The following is a 20325-nucleotide window of genomic DNA, read 5'->3' as shown; positions in this document are numbered from 1 at the left end:
GCCCTTGTTGTGCGTTAATCTCGCACCCAGGCGCGGCATATGTCCGGCATATATCTTGCCTTGCTTGGCCCGCAGCCATCGATGACACATGACTAAGCCGTGCGACACCTTTTGTACCCGCTGTCTCGCGTTGGGTCCGCAAGCGTACGTCATAGCCGGCTTGTAGAAAAACACACTCAAGGTACGTCCTCTGCAGCATTCCAGATGCCTTTTTCTCCTTGAATTTATTTTCTTATTTACGTTTCTCTTCGTATAAGCTAGACATCGACTGCAGCAGCAAGGGTGTGAGTCTAGACCGAGCATCGACTGCAAAAGGGGTACACGAAACGCTGAGTATATATAGCCGTAGAGATGCATGGTTGAGTGCGTTTGTTGAGTCCGTATTACGGCCCAATATGATACAGGGGCTGAAACGTCGTGGTAGAGGGCTCCCGATTAATCATGCCCACGTGGGTTATTTTAACGAACACCAAGAGCGCGATATACGAGCTTGTTTGCATTTCACCCCCATACGAAAGCGGCCTTAGCGGCTGGGTAACGAACCCGCGACCATGTGCTAAGAAGTAGAACGCCATAGCTACTGAGCCACGGAAACGGGTCTTATCGCTGAGATCTAGCGAAATATTTATGTGTACTGATGGAAAGCTGACGCTGTGACAAACTGACTGCTACTAATCATTATCATAATCATAATCAACATCATTTAATCTTGTAACAGGCAAGGATTATATACGTAAAGGGTCGGGAGAAAAAAATATAGGAATAATTGACTAACTTACAGGCAAAAGCAAAAACAAAATGTTATGTAAAACAGCATACAATAAAGTCAAGCACCGTATTAGTATATAGATAAAACAATCACGAAAACATTGGGAGGTATTGAAATTCGCCGTACATTGTTGACAAACTGCTTAAATTTCGATGATTGGCTTGCGGATAATGAATTCGGAGAGGTGTTTCCGATCACATGTGACGGAATGTTGCAGAAATTGTACCCGTATTCACAAAGCTTCTCCTTAGTGGTGATATCAGCGATTGGTCATCACCGCTGCGATGATATCGTTACCATATTGATTGCTATCTTGAGTGGCGGGCACCTGAACGCTGGCCAGTGAGGAACCCTCTTGCGTAAGGGGAGTTTTGTTAATGCGGGCCCTGATTAACAGCGTCTGGTGTGTCCTGTCGAAGGACGCACCAGCGTGAACATGCAATGTCGGCTCATAGTCAAAAAGGCACACCGACAGTCATAATGTAATAGCGCCCGTCATATTCAACGGATTCCTTAATTTACTTTACTCTCCTTGATTTAGCAATTTGGTATGTACCACTGGGTGCATCCATTTATTGACTAATTCTTCAGTATGGGTATGTGGGCCACCGTTATACAAGAGATACAGAATCCTTAGATGTAGCTAGATATATGTGTTGTATACTTCTCTGTGCGCGCACCTGTTATCGTTATATTTATTCGGCAAGCATCAGTTTATCGCCTTCGTCCTCGTGACATCACTGTGTAGACGTCTCACACGCTCTGCATCCTCCTGATTTCGTATTTACGTTTTGGCATGGCTTGTCAGTGGTGTACTGCATAAACATCAAAATTGCACGAGGTTAAAGTTGTGACGTTTCTGGTGGCTAAACATAAACATTCCATGATATCAAAAGTTGCATATAGGTAAGTAAACATAATTGTACGCATTGCCGTTAATTGTATTGCACATAATTAACCGCTTCACTATAGAGCTTCGCTTTACATAGAATATATCATGTGCGTTGAACCTGCTCTTTATCAACTTTCTTTTTTCTTTTCTTTTTTAACGGGGGATCCAGGAGTAGGAACAGTGCACGTAAGAAAACCGAGGAAAATGTAGAAACAAACAAACAAAAAGTACAGCGATATGCTTATTAATCTCTACGCACACATTATGTACAGAGCGCTCAATCTCGCTACAAATCCATCCTTGGTCGAATTTCGTAAATGTTATTAGGGACAGTGAAAAGTGCGAGGTCGCGCGCCTATGAACTGCCGCAGTCGGAGCTCATGTGCATAATGTGCGTTCAACGCACCACACGAGGCTACAGTATTTAAATGGTACTAGTCCATCACTATACGTTCAAAATGTGCGCCTAGTTACGAGGCCAGGCCACGCGCAAGCGAAGGCGACTCTGAAAGTGTAGCCTGTTTATTTTGCTTTCCACGCACAGCTGTTTGGCGTGCGAAGGAATTGGCCCCGCTCCCCAAAACTTCGGCTGCTGTTGGCGGGCAGGAGTAGGGAAAAAAGGAGGCAGCGACTTCCACCACCCGGCTTTTAAACGGCTCTACGCGGACGCGACCACACCATGCATATGGCGTGGTCGCATAATATTGACGCGACCTTTGTTCATACCATATATGAGCACATTCATATGCACTATGAACATGTTCCCGATAGTTCTTCTGTAAGACCTGAAATTGTGCGATCTGGCTGCGGCTGCGTCTGTTCTCAATCCTTCTCCTCATTCTTCACTGTCTTCCTCACTCCTTGCACAAAGCCAAACGGGGCTGATAACGATGAAGGTGGTGCGGTTGGTAGTGGTAATTTTGATGATGATACTGATGACGATGATGCCTCAAAGACAATGGCGCATACCCGGCAAGATGGGCTGGGCAAGATTCGGGCGCCATAGGCAAAATTCGTTACTATTGGTAATAAACTTTCACAAATACAGATTATGAAAACGGGAAAGAAAGCGCGAGATTGAGCAGTCACGCCTTGCTTTAGTTATCAGGCAACTTCGACTTCGCTTACCAAATGCTTTTTTATTCGTTTTTTTTATTTTTCTTCTTTTTCTTCTTTTTTTTTTCGAGACTGGCAGTAACTTAACATCAGAGTAATGTGATATTCACTGCTCCTTGTGGCAGTGAAGTAGTCCCAGCTTCGTTTCGAGGGCTGTTTTCAGCCTATAATGTTTTGACTTCAGGCAGCGCTTTGTAACGCTTTGAGCCCAATGTCGATATCGAACTTTTAGGACAACCTAAATGACATGAAGGAGCACTCGCACCTGCTATATGCCTAGCTTCGTATTTGTACGGTCATACAGTACACGCGAAATACAATATATCGAACAACTTGCACACGGCATGCCTGATCAGTGCCCTTATCAGGACCGCGACCTTATTGTGCAGTGGTTGGAGCACAGCGGATGTGCGAGATAAAATGCCTGGTCTAATAAAATGTCACGTGCGATAAAGATGATAAACAGCGATATTGAAATAAGATAAGAAGGTGGAAAGAAGGGGGGGGGGGTGGAGGTCAAATCACTGTATCTACTTGTATAACAACGAGCAAGGGGTTAGGAGGAGGTGCAACGGCTGAGTCACCACGCGTTACGTCGATTTGCACGCCATCCGTAAAATACAGGATGTACGCGGGCCGGGGCCGCTAGCTCGAGATACGCCGGAGTATAATAGTATAATACACCCCGTGGCCGCGGCGTCGCATTCACGCTCGACAGTCGTCGCGGTGGAGGAAGCCCGGCCGTCAAGTTGGCACATCGCTTTCGGACCGCGAGCGGGTCAGGCCTCCCCCCTCTTCTTGTTCCGGCAATACGACACAGCCGGGGACGAATGTGACCAGCCTCTTCAAAAACGGTGAGCCCCGGCGACACGCGGACTCGCGCCGCCACAGCGCTGACGGAAGCTGACGCTACGACGCCATCGCTGATCGCGTCTATTCGTTCCAGGTGGAAGCGAGCAGCTAGGGGAGAATGGCTCGGGTTGGGAAACTTGACGAAAAACACAAATAATGATAGGAAGAAAGGAAAAGAAAACGGAGAGAGGAGATCAAGGAAAGAGGTAAAGGAATACCAAGCGACACGAAGGCGACAGTTGAAGCACAACGAACAGCTTACTCGGGTCGCCATTTTTTTTTTCTTCATTGATCCTTCTGACAGTGCTGGCGGCGAAACGTTAGTGAGTCGCAAGTGTTACTGGTGGTCGCGTTGCGGGGTCGCGACAGAGTGCAAGGCCCGAGCGAGAGAGAGCGGTGGAAGCACAATGATAAGTATGAGCGCGCGCTATCGCCATTTGGACTGCACGATGCTGCTGTACACGATGTCCGAGGGAGGGAAAGGAAACCGATCGCAGTAAGTCGTACCCTTCGCAGTACTGTCGCCCCCTATATGCAGTGATTGCATGCGTTAGCGCGAGTTCGAGTACATGTACGTAATATACCTACGCGCAGCATGGGTCGCAACAAACGCATGCCGCGGGCCATACGTGCTTGCGTACCAGCGGACGACCTTACTTCTCGTGAGCGCCGTTTGCAGTGTGTGCGATGATCGGACGTCAAGTACAAGTAGTTTGTGCTAGGCGCTGTAAATGCGTAAATATGGGCACGCCCCATAGAATTCACAGGGTGGGTCTCTTATGTTATCCCTAAGACGACTTGAAGAGAAAGCCCAAGTGCCGATGCATAATTAGCCACGTTAATTAGCCACTTTAATTCGCTGAGTCATCCGCTTTAATCGCTGAGTCATCCACTTTACTCGCTTTGCCATCCCTGTTAATTCGCTTTGATTCCACTTAATTCGCTTTGTCAGCCCTATTAATTGGCTTTCATTCCTCCTAATTCACTTGTCATCCGTCTTCATTCGCTTTGATTTCACTTAATTTGCTTCGTCCTCCTTCTTAATTCACTTTGATTCCTCTTAATTCACTTTGATTCCACTTAAATTGCATTGATTCATCGTAATTCAGTTTGATTCCTCTTAAATCGTGTGGCCCTCCTTCCTAATTCGCTATGATTCTTCTTAATTTGCTTTGATTACTCTTCATTCACTTTGATTCCGCTTAATTTCCTTCGTTGTGCTTCTTAATTCGCTTTGTCATGCACTGCTGCCCAGTCATGCTTTGGCCCACTTTAACTGCCTCAAACTGGCTGGACAGCGCACTAATCTTTTTTATAGGATACTTGCTGAGGTCTACTGAACGATGAGACAATAAGGCTTTCGCCTTAATAAAACTCCCTCTTGCTCGGCAAGGTCCATCATGGTGGCTGAGTGACACGTTTGTAAGTGAAATCGCGCAGTGCGCCTCTCGTCGTATTGCGCCAGTTTGCCTTGCTGGCTTGTGAAAGCGTCCCTTTCATCGATTCCCACTGTGCATAAAATCTGCATAATTTTTTTCCTGTGGTCCTTTTCGCAAAACAAAAATTACCTTAGGGGATTTTTATTAAATTTAACTAAAGGACTTACTTCGCCAGTGAAATCCATTGCGACTACACCCATGGCATTGCCTGTTTGTTAAAATGTATGACAAGAGTAGACTGAACATATCAACTCCACCTGTGCAATAAACACGTTTCTATATACTCGGCTCCAGCAGCCGCGTATATAGAATGTACATTTATAGCATTACCTTGTCTGACCATAGCATCACTATACAAACGCACTTTTTCTAAAAACATGAAACCATCTTATTTTCTTATGAACAAAAGCAGAATTGTTACACCCACTTCTTTCTGTAAAGAAAAATAGAAGCGTTACATCACGTTTGTAAAACATGCCGGCGAAAGTCTGCCAGCTGTGAAAGAAGACGAGCCCTGTGTGCCACCGCCTGGCTACGCCATTGACGAGCATAATGCTGCTCTATTCTATCTTTCCATCTTAGCAAATAAATATACCTGCATGGTACGCAAGTTGTGAACGCTGGCCAGAACATGTATGATAAACAGTGTTTCTAAATGCCGACCCCTGCCAAAGGGTCTGCGTTAACCATAAAGTCCTAAGTCGGTTGCCCACCCTCTCTTGCATTTAAGTTTTAAGAACTCTGTTTCTTAAAACTTCAGAACGCCCCCGCCGTTTGGTACCGCTGCAATGTATTTTATTGTTCTTTCTGTGCGTGCGTGCGTGCGTGCGTGCGTGGATGTGTGTAGGCATATGTCGGCACTGCTTTCAAATATGAACTATGGGTCCCTGGAGTTTACTGGGCCCATATTCACAAAAAAAAAAACGGTCTTACGCTACAATTTAAGAGCATTTTTTTTTTGCCAATGATGATGCTGGACATATATTTTGCTAATGAGCCTAGTCAATGGGAAAGCGCGCTTACGAACGAAAGTCTTTCTTAACTCGACCCTGCGGTGCCTTATTGTAAGTGGTGGCGCTAAGAAGCAATGAGCAGTAGTTCACAACAGTAAGCCGCCGTGCTTCAGCTTTATAAGGGAATCAGCTGTGAGGCGTATGGCGTGGAAAGGCGTCTTCTCTATATAACACGATGGCGTTTTACGCGTGTAGGCCTCCTGGTGACTGCTTTACAAAAATTTGTAAAGGAATGTACACCATATCGCAAAAAAAGAGAGAAAAAAGGCGAAAAATGTAGAGGCTAGCCCGCCGTTGCCTGACACATGGCCAGCTGGTCTTTACTTATAGTCGCGACCAAGGAGGTTGGTCGCGACAGTGTGCGCATGATCGTCAGTGGTGGCACGTGATTGGATACTTGGGTTGTTTTAGCTTGCTATCCCTGATTTGCTTCGAGCCATCTAGCAAAACGCGCATCAGAGGCGCTATAGCTTCTGCGTTGGTCTGCTTCGACTCAGCAACCAAATCGCCAAACCGCTTTTTTAATTTTATTTTGTGCATATATATATACTTCTGGGGTAGAATTCATGAAGCTTTTTGTTCGTAAGAACAACAGTATGATACGTGATATACACCAATACTGATTGTTCGACGGCTGTTCTTACACTCCACGGAGCTGCTTCGTAAATGATGGGCCCGGGTGGACAATCGTATAAATGTATAGCGTATGCAACTCCATCTCCGACGCCCGTTGCGTTGTTCACACATTCAAAAAAAAAAGTTATTCCTAAACGATGCAAGTGCAAAAGGATGTCGTGTTCTATCATCACCAACAGCGAATTGCCTTAACCAGTGTTCGCTGTGCACTACGGAATAAATAATCAACAAGCGCGCCCTGCCCGGTTACGGCAACTCGTTCGCAATGTGCTCAGCGCACCTCTCCTGAACAATGCAATGCCGATAAGAGGAGTGATGCGAATTTAAGCTGCGCTGCTCGCTATGAGCCGTGTCGACCTTGTTCGTACCGTCATGTCCATGGGAAAACAATGAGCGCTTCCGTGCTCTATCACGACGCACACGGCGGCGGACGGGGCTTACCAGTGAGCGAGCTGTCTGCGGCGCACAAAGCCGACTCAAGCGGTGCAAGGTCATTTTTATGGTTGCGGCGCTCTGCGCTCTTTATGCGTACAAGGTATTGGCGATTCGCTAATGGCGTTGTTTAGAGGAGCAGCTGCCTGTACATTTTGGCAGTAATGAGCCCTGATACGCGCACCTCTAACACAGTAATGGGGGTGGGGCGTGATTACTGGCGATGGTACTGGAAATGTTGGCAATTTTCGTCGCCGGCTTTTGCATATTTGGTTGTCTGAAGAATGCAGAGCAGGGGGGCCGAATTCACAGAACTTTTGGCTCGTAAGGGCTTTTTGCCATTTGGTGACCGCCTTAGCTAATAATATGTGCAGCATCGTGATTGGCTGGATATTTTCTCTTACGAACAATTTTAGCGTAAGAACGTTTTGTTAATACGGGCCCAGATATTTACGTTCTCTTTTGTGCAACGAAGGCGGTTTTACTTTGTATCGACGTTTTGCTAATACTAACGAAAGCACTTTATATGCACAGCTACTTGAGAATGAAAAACTGATCGGAAAACATGCACATGAAAGGAAACACTGAGAGCAAGCGTTTTGTATAAAAGTGACAGTCAAGGGTTTCCTTCCAGCAGGGTGGATATGCGAGCGTACTAAACAAACAAGAAAACAGAAAAAAAAAAGAAGCGAACACAGTTCGCCTATGCTTTTCCACCCGCTCTCATCCTGGAACGCAGTCATCATAATCCACAAATGGGCGCCATTCATCCAAGGGCACATTTAAGGTTCAAAAGGGGGCTCGAGCCTTTTGACCGAGTCGGCTCGCGCCGCCTCGGCGTCCAGCTCTTCTGGCGGGGGCGGGGAAATTGGTCTCTCTTAAGAATCCGGGCCGACGGAGCGGGCGTGTATATACTACGTTCGCGAACGGCGGCCCTTGCGAGTACGTGTTCGCTTTTTCTTTTTCGCGCGTTCTTCGATGTTCGCGCTGAAAATTTTAACGAGGCGCTGCTGCGTTTGGCGTTTTGCACCCCTTCCCTACCCCCTGTCGCAGGTGCGCGGCGTCCCCGCTCCGGCCACAGCGACGACGACGGCGACGACGCAGTACGCCCGGCGGCTCCCCGTGCCGGCTGCGTCACCCAAGGGGCCCAGCGACAGCTGTCGCGTCGTCGGCGTGTCTCCTCGAGCGCAGCTTGACGCGGCGGAGAGCCGGGCAGCTTCGGGTATGGCCGCCGCCGCAGTTCTGGCGTCGGCGCGCGGTTGCGACCGCGGCCCGCAGCCGTTGCAGGGATCCACGACTCCCGAGGCCAGCCGGCGCGTGCAGCGAGCCCTCCTGAAACTGGAACTACCCGACTGGTTCCGGCAGCACTACAGGCCTCCCAGGAGGGATCCTTGGCTCGGCGACGACAGCGCCGCGGCACAGTGGCCCAAGTGGCGCGCGCTTCCAGGCAAAGATGCCAAGCAGCCGGCAGGTCTCCGGCCCTCCCAGGTTCGCTCCCGTTGCTCGAGTCGTCGGTGTATGAGCGCGTAACACTTCAGTGCGTAATTTTTATAAAAAAAGATTTTCGTGCATGGCGAAAAAGCCATCTTGCTGAAGTTGTTCGTGCGAAGCTGGTCGTGTCCGCTTGCGGTAATCTGCTCCTGTCACAGGTACAGAGTTCTAGCTCTGCCGGAGGAGTCACTGAAATCTGCTGAATTTACTACGACACTTACTGCGAGCTCGAATCTAGGTTCGCTCCGTCTGTCCGTCCATTCCGTTACGTACGCTTACGACGACCGTTGTCATTGTATCGGCGTCAGGCCGCCTGACCATCCTATAAGCCTCACCATCTGCATAGCGCGAAGAAAAAGAAGGATTCGTCCACCACCGCCATTACATTGCTCGTGCTGCAAGCAATCAAAGCCACACCAAACTGGATTATACTGTAGTATGGCATCATTTTAACATATATATATATATACTGCGGTGCCAGAGAGCGCATGGTTATTCTGCGTTGTCAAATAACAACTATATCTCTGCATAATACATATTTGCCTCCTTGGTATCTCTAAGGGACACTACCATGCTAAAGTAATAGCGCATACTGTGCAATGGTTTCATAATGGAGGTGGAATGCCAAAGTTGTAGCAATATGACGTTATGCCATGTCGCATCTCAACTATTGAGTAGTACATAACGAACGGGGGCAAAACTCGCGGTGCGTAGCCAAATGAGCGCTTAAAGCACAACTTCGCCTATACCACCGCATTCGAACTCATGTCACTGCAACAATGTGCACTCGGGAGCCGGACACGCTGACTACTGCTTGACAGTTAACAACAGCGCCTGGTAATTTGTACAAGGTTTTGGGAGCTCAACACAGACTCCAAGAGTGGTGGCGTCTGTTTATGTATACGTCAATTGGAGTTCACAACAGGCATCGTGAAGCGGACAAGGACGATGTTGTGTGCATCACAAAGAAGTTGTTTCTGAGTGGGTAGCGTTTGCTTGCTGTTTGTGTTGGCGTGCAATTCTTGATTGATTCTGGGGTTTTATGTGCCAAAACTAGTTCTGATTATGAGGCATTCCGTAGTGGAGGATTCCGGATTAATTTTGACCACCTGGGGTTCTTTAACGCGCACTACAACGCAAGCACACGGGCGTTTTTGCATTTCGCCTCCATCGAAATGCGGCCGCTGTGGCCGGGATTCGATCCCGCGATCTCGTGCTCAGCAGCGTAAAGCCTTAGCTGACTAAGCCACCGCAGCGAGTGGCGTGCAATTCTTCGTCGTCATGGTCGGGAAAACAGCATCGCCGGCAAGAACGAGGCGTACATGATGACGATGATGATGATCCTTAATTAAACATGGAATATACCTATAACTGAGAATGCTCCATAAATAGGGCGGTTGGTGGTAAACAACACCAAAAGCATCGACGATGTCACCGCCAAGAACGATTTCTTCGCAACTAAAACGCCAAAATTTCTTTTACATATATAGTAGCTCATATACAGTGCGCATTTTTTTTTTTTACTTCGAACACATTTTTTTTTAAAGAAACACCTACGCACTTTACCCGAATTACGTTACTGCAGGAAAATTATCCCGCCATGCGGACATACCTTTCAAGAAAAGCCGAAGCAATTTATACATCAATTAAACTAATTACATTAATCAACTTCGAAGTTGCAACCTTTGTGGTGCATGCTTATATTGGAAAGTTGATGGTAATCGTCATAAAAGTCTAGTTCCTTGTTTCTACATTTCGAAATGGCCATGTAGACAGAAAAATTCACAGTCACTTTAGCATACGCCAAAGAGGGTGAAGGCGAAAGCCTGCGCGCTCAAGATACATTCGTCAAATTACTTGACATTCTCATTCCAATGCGTTGTCACGCCTTATTACTTGTTTGTTTCCTACCAAAGGTTGCGCGCTGTAGTGCCTTAATTGACGCTACCTTTTATAACTGTGACTTAATTAACCTCGACTAATTAACACCAAAGGTCATGTGTTCGACTCCCACCAAAGGTGGCGGGTTCAAGTGTGTTAATTGACTCTAAATTAATTAACTGTGCCTTAATTAACTTCGCCTTAGCGCCAAAGGTGGTGAGTTGGACTCACGCATAAGCTCGAGGGTTCGTTCGACTCCCACTGTTTACTCTTACTCTTATCTTAATTTACTCTTATCTTAACATGATGACGACGGTGACTCGCGCACCATCAGAATTGTTTCGTGAGCGTTTGTATGTGGGTAAGACACGATGCCGGGTTGGTGTAGTAAGTGAATTACTACACCGAGTCGTCATCGTGTACGATTTCACTTCGACGACACGGTTCGACTGAACGATGAGACATATGACTTTCGCCGTCAAATTAATCGCTCAATCTTCCTGATTACGCGCGCGGCACCGCGAAGCATGGCTCGCCGTCTAACTCCTGCGTGACGTAGAAGGCTGGCGTGAAATGAAACTGCCTTTGTGCTTCCTACTTCCTAAGATCTTATGCCGATAGGCGCATTGCGCAGCTCCCTATACGACGCAGTCATTTCAGTAGCAGGGGCGAGACAGACAACTTTATCGCGCGGTACGTCGAAGCTTAATTTTACATAGCACCACTATACGACACGAGGAGGTTGTACCGCGAGCCGCGCTTCGTAGCTGCGCATAATTAGGTCAATTGAACGAATAATTTGACGTCAAATATTTCAGTCTACATGGCCACCTTGAAATGTGAAAACACGAAACTATAGATTTATCTCGATTGTCTTCAGCTTTCTTATATAAACATATATACCGTAAAGTTTGTTACCAAAAATTTAAGTAATGTAATTAGTTATTTTATGAATAGACTCCTTTGATTGGTCTAGGAAATGATATCCGCCTGGGCGTAACATTCGGGTAAATTTTTAAGTTAATTTTTTGTTTATTTTTAAGGAACAAGCTTACTTTTATTTTCCTTTTCTTTTTTCTTTCTTTTTATAAGGAGCAAACAAACAAGCAAACAAGATGGCGCTCTCCACTATGAAAGAATGCTGCTGTCGCAGTAAATGTGCTCAGAGCCGAAATAATTTTTGAAGTCTGTTTTTTTTTTTTTTAATTTAATCCTTCTGTTGTCTTACGACGAAGTCACGCCTAACGAGCGATTAACAAATTTTTATATAATCCATTCAATCGCACTGCATATATTGAAGGAATCAATCGCGCATCTTGAAGTTGTTCTTAAGCGGGCAAAAATACGCAGCAAGTAATATGCTTTTCAGCTTCACTTCTTCAAGGCTTTTCGGAGTACAACTTGACCGACTGCATATTTAAAGATCACAAGGAATCACTGTGGCTGCAGACAGCGCTGTTGTACAGAAAGTGTGCGCTCTAGTGGAATCTCAATGCGATGTTTGCGAGTCTTAGCCTCGCAAGCTACGCATTCCATCTTTGGTAAACGAGTAAATAGTTTCGAAGAATAGTTTGCCCCGAAGTAAAGCGGCAGTGCTTCCGCAATGCATTTTGGTCGCGAGAAATGAACCATGTCTTGCGTCTTTATACGCGAATCAACGTCGAAAGCAGCTTTCATTGTTGCGGGCGTAAGACGTGCTCCGTTTCTGTTGTGTGTGTGTTGCGCTCAGCGGTCGGCTTGAACGGAGCCTCGCCTGCCAGCCAGCCAGCCGAGCGTGAGACGCGGCCTTATTCTCAGAAGCCGAGATATAGAACTTTTTTTTTCTTCCTCGTAGAGAGACTGCTCGTATGCTTCCGTGCTGCCACAACCACGTATACTTCGCCGTATACGCGTACCGCGCTTCGCTACTAAGATCGAGACTGCACATATTTTCGTATCCCGGACGTGCCAAAGCGGGACTCAGAGACCGTCCTTGCGAACGACATCCGATAGCAGTTCCCAACAATTTGAGCAGGTCAATCGTAATAACGAACGATCCGACATAGCGAAGGCGCTGGCCTATGACAAAGCGCCTACAAACGAGGGATGTATAGAATAGGCAGGCGGGAGAACTTCTGCATGAGGCAAGTCTCAGTCATTATGCGTATTTAAAAAGCAGTTCGTAAGCTAGAGCGGTTCGTGAAAATAAATGCCGAGCGGTCACAATTCCGGACATGATATCACAAAAGGCTTACTGCATGCCGATGGCAGAGTGTTTGTGAACCAATTAACGAACGACTTTGCGAATTCGATCGGCCCATGAACCTCGGCGGACCACGTTGCTGGTACAGGATGAGCTACCGCTACACTCTTTTTTTACTAGACACTCACAGTGCGACGTTTTCGTATATTTGTGGCCATTAACTGACCCATCAGTAGACTATTTGGTCAATTACTCAGTAAAGTTAGTATGTGCGGCTATCTGCATTCAGCTGCCTGTGGGCACGGTGTGTCCCGCGCATTGTGTTTCATTCTCTCGCCCTCATCTTCTCGCAGACAGCTGAGACATCGCTGCCGGCTGACCGGAGGAATCTGGTGATCCCCAAGCGGGTCACCTTTCGCGACAAGGGCTCGTCCCGCAACGCCGTCAGGCCCTGGGTGTACCGATCGCTACGGACGCCCTACCTGGGCTGGCGCAGCGCGGGACACGCGACGGCCGCCGCGGCGCAGCAGCAAGCGGCCGTCCGGTGACCGACTATCGCCGAAAATCTCACCAATACCTGTCACCAGCACCTCCGCACCCCACCGACTATATGTGTATTCATCGTCCACTCTGCACAATGCTCGCGGGAACCAGTCACTCGCACGGCATGCACTCGCGATCGCACCGCGGCTGATTGCGGAACGTCCTACACTTGACATCGTACAGCGAATTCCAGCGGCCTTACTGGAGCGCTACCAGTGTCCGGCTTTGAAGAACTCCGCCTGCTGGGTCTAGTTGATGTACTGCAGTCAACAGATTGACGTCCGGCCCTTTTATGTGGAAAACTGACACAGAGGAGACACGACAAGGTGCTTGTCCTGTCTTCTGTCTGTCAGATTTCGTGTTTTGTAGCGCTAAAGAGCATTGGTGCCCAACTAAAGCGTGAATGAAAACCTTAGTTTTGCCTTAGTTTTTCGAAGCCTCTGCGCGAGTGATGAAATTTGCTGACATGCGTCGCTGCAGGCCTCTTACTGTAACGAGCGTATAGCGCCTAGAACCTCGGAACATAGATCACCATTGTCCCCGTCAACGTCTGAGACTTTGGAGTAACGAATGATGTTCGGCGGCCGGAGAATGCGACCAGGCGACAGGTCTTTTCAGGTCTTTTCGACGCAATGCCTTTTCAACATGTAACACGCCGTCGTTGCAGTTCGACCTGCGATTACGCAGACGAAAAGAAGAGACGAAAAATAAAAGAACAGGAATCGACCGTGCCTCGCTTCCTGCGATAATTGGTTGTGTTAATAGCACCGATATATTGAAGCCTCGTGCCTCTCTAGGTACGCACGCGGCCTCGTGGCGACGCTACGCATCTGCTGTTCCGACGTATCTCTTATAGTTTCCTCTCTTGTGCAGAGTAAGTGTTGCGCTTCATTTTGGTCGCTGGAAACCGCAGTACTGAAATTGTGTTCGTGCTGTTTTGTTACTATAATATCCATGTTATGAAAAGTGTTCTTGAAAGGTATTTGCAAGGCTTAACGTCTTTAGCGTTAAGGCTTGGCACTTTCTCTAGCGCTCGCTTTTTGATTCTTTACTACTCACGTACACTGACAAATGTGTCTCGTTTCGTTGCTTGTCCATGTCACGTACACAGCCCTAGTCGCGGCTGTCTTGAGCGCGCGACTGGTGCGCTTCGTTGTGTGTTTGCGCCATCTACACCGGAGGCGCAGTTCGATAGTAGCTTTGTTTCTTAGCACGTGCTGCCAAACGGGGGAGCCACATTCACGGTTGCGTTTCTCGCCAGCACCGATTACGGCTGGAGCACCGGCACTTGGTTACCGGCAACTATGAAAGACTGGGCTATTTCGCTGCCTGGCAATAGCGAAGGCCTGGTTGGTGTGTACGGTGAAGCTGATGAAGCACTGATTAAATGGAGCTGGCTAAAGCAATGAAAAGCGAGGCTCGCGATTAGCTTGGTAGCGCGTGCTAAGGTGCATCTGATTCACTCTCTCTCCGACAGACGGCGCCGAAGCCCACAGCAACGTATAGCAACGCACTGCTTTCGCGCTCACGACATGCGTGACGTGTGCTGCTGCACTGTAGAAATAAATGCGACGTCGCAGCCCCGACGTCAACGTACAGCTGTGGTACACGCTTGCTAGGAAAGTTTCGATTTGGTGGGTTAGATCGGACAAACCTCCGGTGCAAGTTGATATCGCAAAACGTTGCACGCCAAAAGGTGTGTTTTGACATCTACCTTGAGGCTGTGGCATGACGGCTGCCAAAATTCGTTAGGGAAAAAAAAACAATTATTGTAGATGCCAAAAGACGCCTTTTGCCGCTGGCGTTAAGTAACACAACCGTTTGATGATCTATCTGAATAGATCTCGGCGGTCACGTCGTGTACTGTAATTTCAATGGCGGTATGTACAGGGTGTTTCAGTTAACTTGAGCCAAAGTTTAAAAATATGCAAATGCCACGTACCTGGACAGAACCAAGGTAATATTGTTTCCCGTCGCTTGTGGATACTCAGATTATTTTTTGCATTCCACCTAATTGGATAATTAGTTCTAATTAATTAATCAACTCCTCAATTATTATAGTTAGATTAAAAGTGTAAATGAGAAGATTGTAGAGCAACATGAGAAACTCCCGACACAGCTTTCTGTTGCTCAATACGTGCTACGTAAAAGTGTTTTTCCGAGCGTGAAAGATGCCAGCAAATACACGCAAACTTGCCGCGCGACTGGCCGCTCGAGGCAGTTTGCGTGTATCCGCTGGCATCTTTCACGCTCGGGTATAACCATGCGTCTGAGGCATAATATTTCATTTACAGGGGTAAGTAAAGTTGCTTATGGACCTGAAAATACAATAAGTGCGTGATTTTTAAAAATTTTATTTCCAACAATTGTTTTCAAGAAGCCTACAAAATTCATTCGAATCACATCTCTGTGGATGAATTACCAGCCCAGATAAGCCTCATTTGTAGAAAAAATCAAATCAAGTTATTCGCTTAATAAACAAACACCAATTAACGTTTTAATTGCCAGCTCTAAGGCACCCATCTATATCGAAAGCTTGAAGGGAATTGTTACAAAAGTCTAGTTTCTTGTTTCTTAATTTGAAAATGGCCTATGTAGATCGTTAATAACTGCCGAAATAATTCGTTCGATTCAACTCATTATGTACGCGATATCATGAAGATATGAGTGTATGTCCCCAGCTTACATTTGACGGAAATAGGAGCCGGAAGATTCACCTCCTGGTGAATTCAGTACTGCAGTAAGATCTTTTCATTCGGATGCGTTGTTAATTGTTGTGTGACGACGGCGTAAGGTATAAATTTTTAGGTGCGTCGCTTAGGTGTCTCGCTGCCAAAATTGATCCGTAGTGCGTTTATAACCAGCATAGGCCCCTATGACTTCGTTCATAGCTGGATTGTTCTTATGCGTTCCTTTAAAAAGCATCGCCGCATTTCTGTAAGCACGTTGTTCGCCCATGATATATGCATGGGGTCTTGAAGAATCAACGCCCCTAATTAACGGTGACCTAAGGTCGCATCAAAACCATAATCAGGTGATGTAGCAGCACTAGCAAGCACAAAGAACTTGTTCTAAGAAAGAATATCGCGCATTGCGTTGATTACATAATGTATTGAACGTGATGAATAGATGGTGGGACTCATGCAATTTATGCATTTATAAACTAAATACACTTGACTGGTACGCACAAGGTGCGTATACTGAAAACACGAGGCAATCAGCTTTTCAGAGCAAGGGGTTCAGTCAATCTTCGCATTATGCCACGAATAAGTTTACAACTGCACTCTTCCCGAGCTTCTTTCTGCCTCCTCGAAGACAGCCAATCACTAAATAGACGTGTAAGTTTAGTGAAACGTATCATTGCAATTTGAACCATAGCCGGATTTAGCGAAGGCTAACAAATATGATGACTTTATCCCTCTCTGCCTTATCAAAGGGCCTAGTTTATGCGAGGACGGTCCCTACACGCTGGAGGAGTTACGTTATAACGTTGTGTCAGTGATACTTGCATGTAACGTCAAGCAAGGATCCTATATTGCGTACAAAGCCTGCGAATGCTATGAACTATATATGGTTTCGTGCTACTCGACACCGACCGACCGCTTGCGCTTTGCGAGTGTTCTGAACCACCAGAAGTAAATTAAATGATGTTCACATCTTCAGCCGCGCAGCTAAAACCAGAAGCTTCATGCAGCCGACCGAAAGTTCCTTCCCTCTTTTTTGACGTGAAATGTCTTTAAAATCGGTCAGAGGTGGGTCGCTTGCTGAATCCGCATGTAACGAAAACATGTTATACCAATATTGCTTCTATCTTTTCGAGAGTACTACCCCCGCTTCTTTCTTTGGTATCGTTCTGCAGTGGAAAAAAAGAAACATTACTTGGATCATGCATGCGTCGCGTGCTCGTGTGACACTGTTTTCGCGTCACTGGTGACGCAATCGGAGCTAAATTTAGCCTCGCGCGGTGTGTTCAGAGAGGGGTAGCTCGGTAGTACGATTGTCCATCCGAGAAGAAATGGTTGCGTTAGAGAGAGAGCTCACTCCGCCATGGTAGGTAAAATCTAGTAAACTCATTCTAGTCCTCGTCAGAAATTATAACGCCTACAAATGTGCAATTTGTTGGAGAAATTTCACGCTTGTTCGGCTATGGCCACCCTGTGTTCCACACGTACGGTTCAAAAATGACGTGAAGAGACTATGGAAGCCAGACAGAGGGTCATCGAACCATTTTGACCACGTCCGTCTTCATAGAGAGCTCAAGTGCAGAAGATTGAGGCAAGTACAGGAGCCCCAACCATCTACGAGTACGGTGGCAGGGCTCGAGCAGCGCAGAGCCCTTTCGGGCACCACCAAAAAGGGGAGGGAGGAGGGGATGGGAGGGGTTCATTTCCTTATCCTATAGTGCCCAAACACTCCGCAAAACAAACGGGCCCACTACGAATAGATGCACTGACGTCATTGTAGCCGCCATGTTGGTGCACCAACACGATAAGCTGGGTCCGTAACGTCACGTGAAAGCTTTCAATAAAATGGACTGGACTGAAGTGCTCGTAGTCGCCATTTTGGTGCCCCAAAATGGTGATAAGGTGGGTGCGTGACGTCACGTGAAAGCTATCAAGAGGGAGCGAGCAGAGCACGATTGCGAATTTAGACCGTAATATCCCCACTCGCTAAAACGTAAGTTAGGCCTCTAAGCTTTCTAATGCGTGAATAAATGTAACTTCTGTATTCGGTTACATAATTTTTATGTTTTAGTGCCCATGCACGGCCTGCAGCACGCACAAGACTTTTCACATACCCCACTGCGGTTGCGTCCCTGAGCCTACAGGACTTTTTTTTTTCTTTTTTCATCTGCGACATGCGACCATGACTACAAGAGATACGAGTAAGATATTAACTGGCAAAAGAGAGAGAGAGAAAAAAAAGAAACTGCTTGCACATTACTTAAGAAAAAAAAAGCCACTTAGTACGAAAATGTCATATTAGAGTACAAAAAAAAGAAAAGAAAAGAAAGCACCTATCCGTAAGGCAGAACTTTCTGTCAGGCAAAACAGAAAACTTGGCCCTTGCGCCTGCAGCGGTGGATCATCGTGCTAGCTGTACACGGCTTACACAGCACATTCGCATGCTTAGGCAAGATGTTTTGGAAAGAACGTTCTTGATGCGATGTCAAAAAAAAAGAAAGGAAAAAAAAGAAGGAAATTCTCACGAAGCCAATATTATGCGATTGACTGTAATTGACGAGTTCTGATATCACAGGGAGCAGCTCAAAAAGGTTGCGGGCTGGTTCGCGCATGCCTCGCCCCCCTCCCCCCCACTTCCTTTGGTTTAATTACAACAATAAAATTTTGATCCTTAAAAATTTAAGTCCGTAATAAAACATATACGTCTGTAGGCTAAATGGCTTTGCAAGAAGTTGAACGCAAAATAAATTAGTCTATACCGCAGACGTTTGATGTGAATGAAGCTTCTATTACGACCAGCCTGCGTTGTTAAAAATTTGGCTATATCTGATCTCCGGGAATCTCACCCCGTGACTTCAGTCTTGTTTTACTTCTGAAGGGCATTGTTTTTACTTCGAGTGCCTATGGTTGTTTTTGAAGTTGTTTTGCTGCTCTGTTTAGCATTGCTTATGTGCACAAATGAAGTGATCCTTGTTTTCTGTTCTGTTTTGGCTTTTCTTTTGTACAAGCCCCGATATACGTTAATAAAGGTTTTTAATGGTTTGTTTGGCTGTTCCTGGTGACAACGTGACAAAAAGACGCTCAGCAAAGATGCGTCGTTGATGGCAATGCCGTTTGCTCGCGGTGGCAATATTCCGTTTCCTGATGTTGAACATTAGAGCTTTATGTCGCCTAACTATAGCGTGAGTGACAATTACCGGCCGAGCACCCACCAGACTTCACATAGTACTCATATCTCATCCGGGTCCCAGCTGCTGCCGCTTGTGAGACCGTTTAGTAACGAAAGCAAGTACGATTTAAACAGCGCGAGCTATTAATTGTTCCCTATATGAGGATCCAAGTTGTGTGCCTATAGGCTGAAGGCATCCGAAGCTACGTCCATCCCAGTTGTTTCCAGTGTTGGCAAATCGCTAGCACCCCCTGTAGGCATGCTCTTTACGTTGTGTGCCAGCAAGCCTTGGTGGAGTCTGGGTCACACGTAAGCATTTGTCTAGAGATTCGAAGCGATACAGACCTACCCGTATTTAGCTGAGTGACCGCTTATGTGACGTTACCGTGCCTGTCTGGCCGTGTGACAGTTATGCACCCCCTTTAGAATAAACCAAAGCCTCTTTTTTGCTCGAAAGAGTGTCTACTACTGAACACTACACAAGTTATGCCGCCACATTGAAGACTAGTGGCGCGGTATCTCAAGCCCAATGCGTGTACGTGGGTCGGAGATTTTCGATCAAGGTGGCGGGGAAAATAATTGTTTAATCATTGCCCTTGCACTCGCTGACAAGTGCGCATGCTGAGGACATCGTTCCGCAGAATAGGTGAGCGTGTAAGGTGTGCACCGGTCAAGTTTACCTTTCCCCTTCGCCGGACCTCAGAACAATGCGCACGATTAATTCCTGCGGACTGCACAAGTAAATTAAATCTTGGTTGTTTTGACGCAGCAGGTCGATACGAATGTAATGCTTCAGAAAGGTTCGACACCTACGCCGAACAAAGGCGTATGATTGTTGTTGGAGGCTGGCACGCGTATCAAAGTGTCGGCATAGCGGACAAAAGTATACTAAACTTCTCTTTTAGAGAGTCATTTATTAGCCGAACGGTTAATGTAAACAGTAAATTGGCAATAAAAATTCGGAGGAAGTAGGTGTGCCCTACTCTTCTTAGTAGACCGCTTATTCATTTCCCAACGTTTTGTTTTTGTATTTAGGTATAGTTAATTGCTACATGAAGTTATTTTTCATGTGCGTTGAGAACACGTTTTCTTTAGGTTAACCCACTACAGTTGACGTGAAAAGATGCATTCAGTAGATAGGGTTGGCTATTTCCGTTGAAAGAGTTGTGTAAAACACGTGAAAGAATTGCAAATTTCGAGTAAGCGCTAACTAAGAAAGCCAGGAA

The 20325-nt window shown here is 46.5% G+C and overlaps 1 protein-coding gene across 4 annotated transcripts in view; it reads left to right on the top strand.

Moving 5' to 3' along the window:
* LOC119436655 (uncharacterized) overlaps nucleotides 1–18972 on the top strand; it is a 112147-nt gene extending 93175 nt beyond the window's left edge. For 3 of the 4 annotated variants that reach the window (XM_037703615.2, XM_037703613.2, XM_049659532.1), the window contains 2 exons: nucleotides 8203–8637; nucleotides 13057–18972. In XM_037703615.2, coding sequence (XP_037559543.1) covers nucleotides 8203–8637; nucleotides 13057–13251 — 630 coding nt within the window. In that variant the 3' untranslated portion in view covers nucleotides 13252–18972. The remainder of the gene's footprint in view (nucleotides 1–8202; nucleotides 8638–13056) is intronic. The other variant, XM_037703614.2, reaches the window with a different exon arrangement.
* The last annotated feature ends 1353 nt before the right edge of the window (nucleotides 18973–20325 follow it).

This window comes from Dermacentor silvarum, chromosome 1 (genome assembly GCF_013339745.2).
Source record: "Dermacentor silvarum isolate Dsil-2018 chromosome 1, BIME_Dsil_1.4, whole genome shotgun sequence".
Classification (NCBI taxonomy): Eukaryota; Metazoa; Arthropoda; class Arachnida; order Ixodida; family Ixodidae; genus Dermacentor; species Dermacentor silvarum.
The sequence above is the reverse complement of the archived record's forward strand: the minus strand, read 5'-3'. Positions and strand labels throughout refer to the sequence as shown.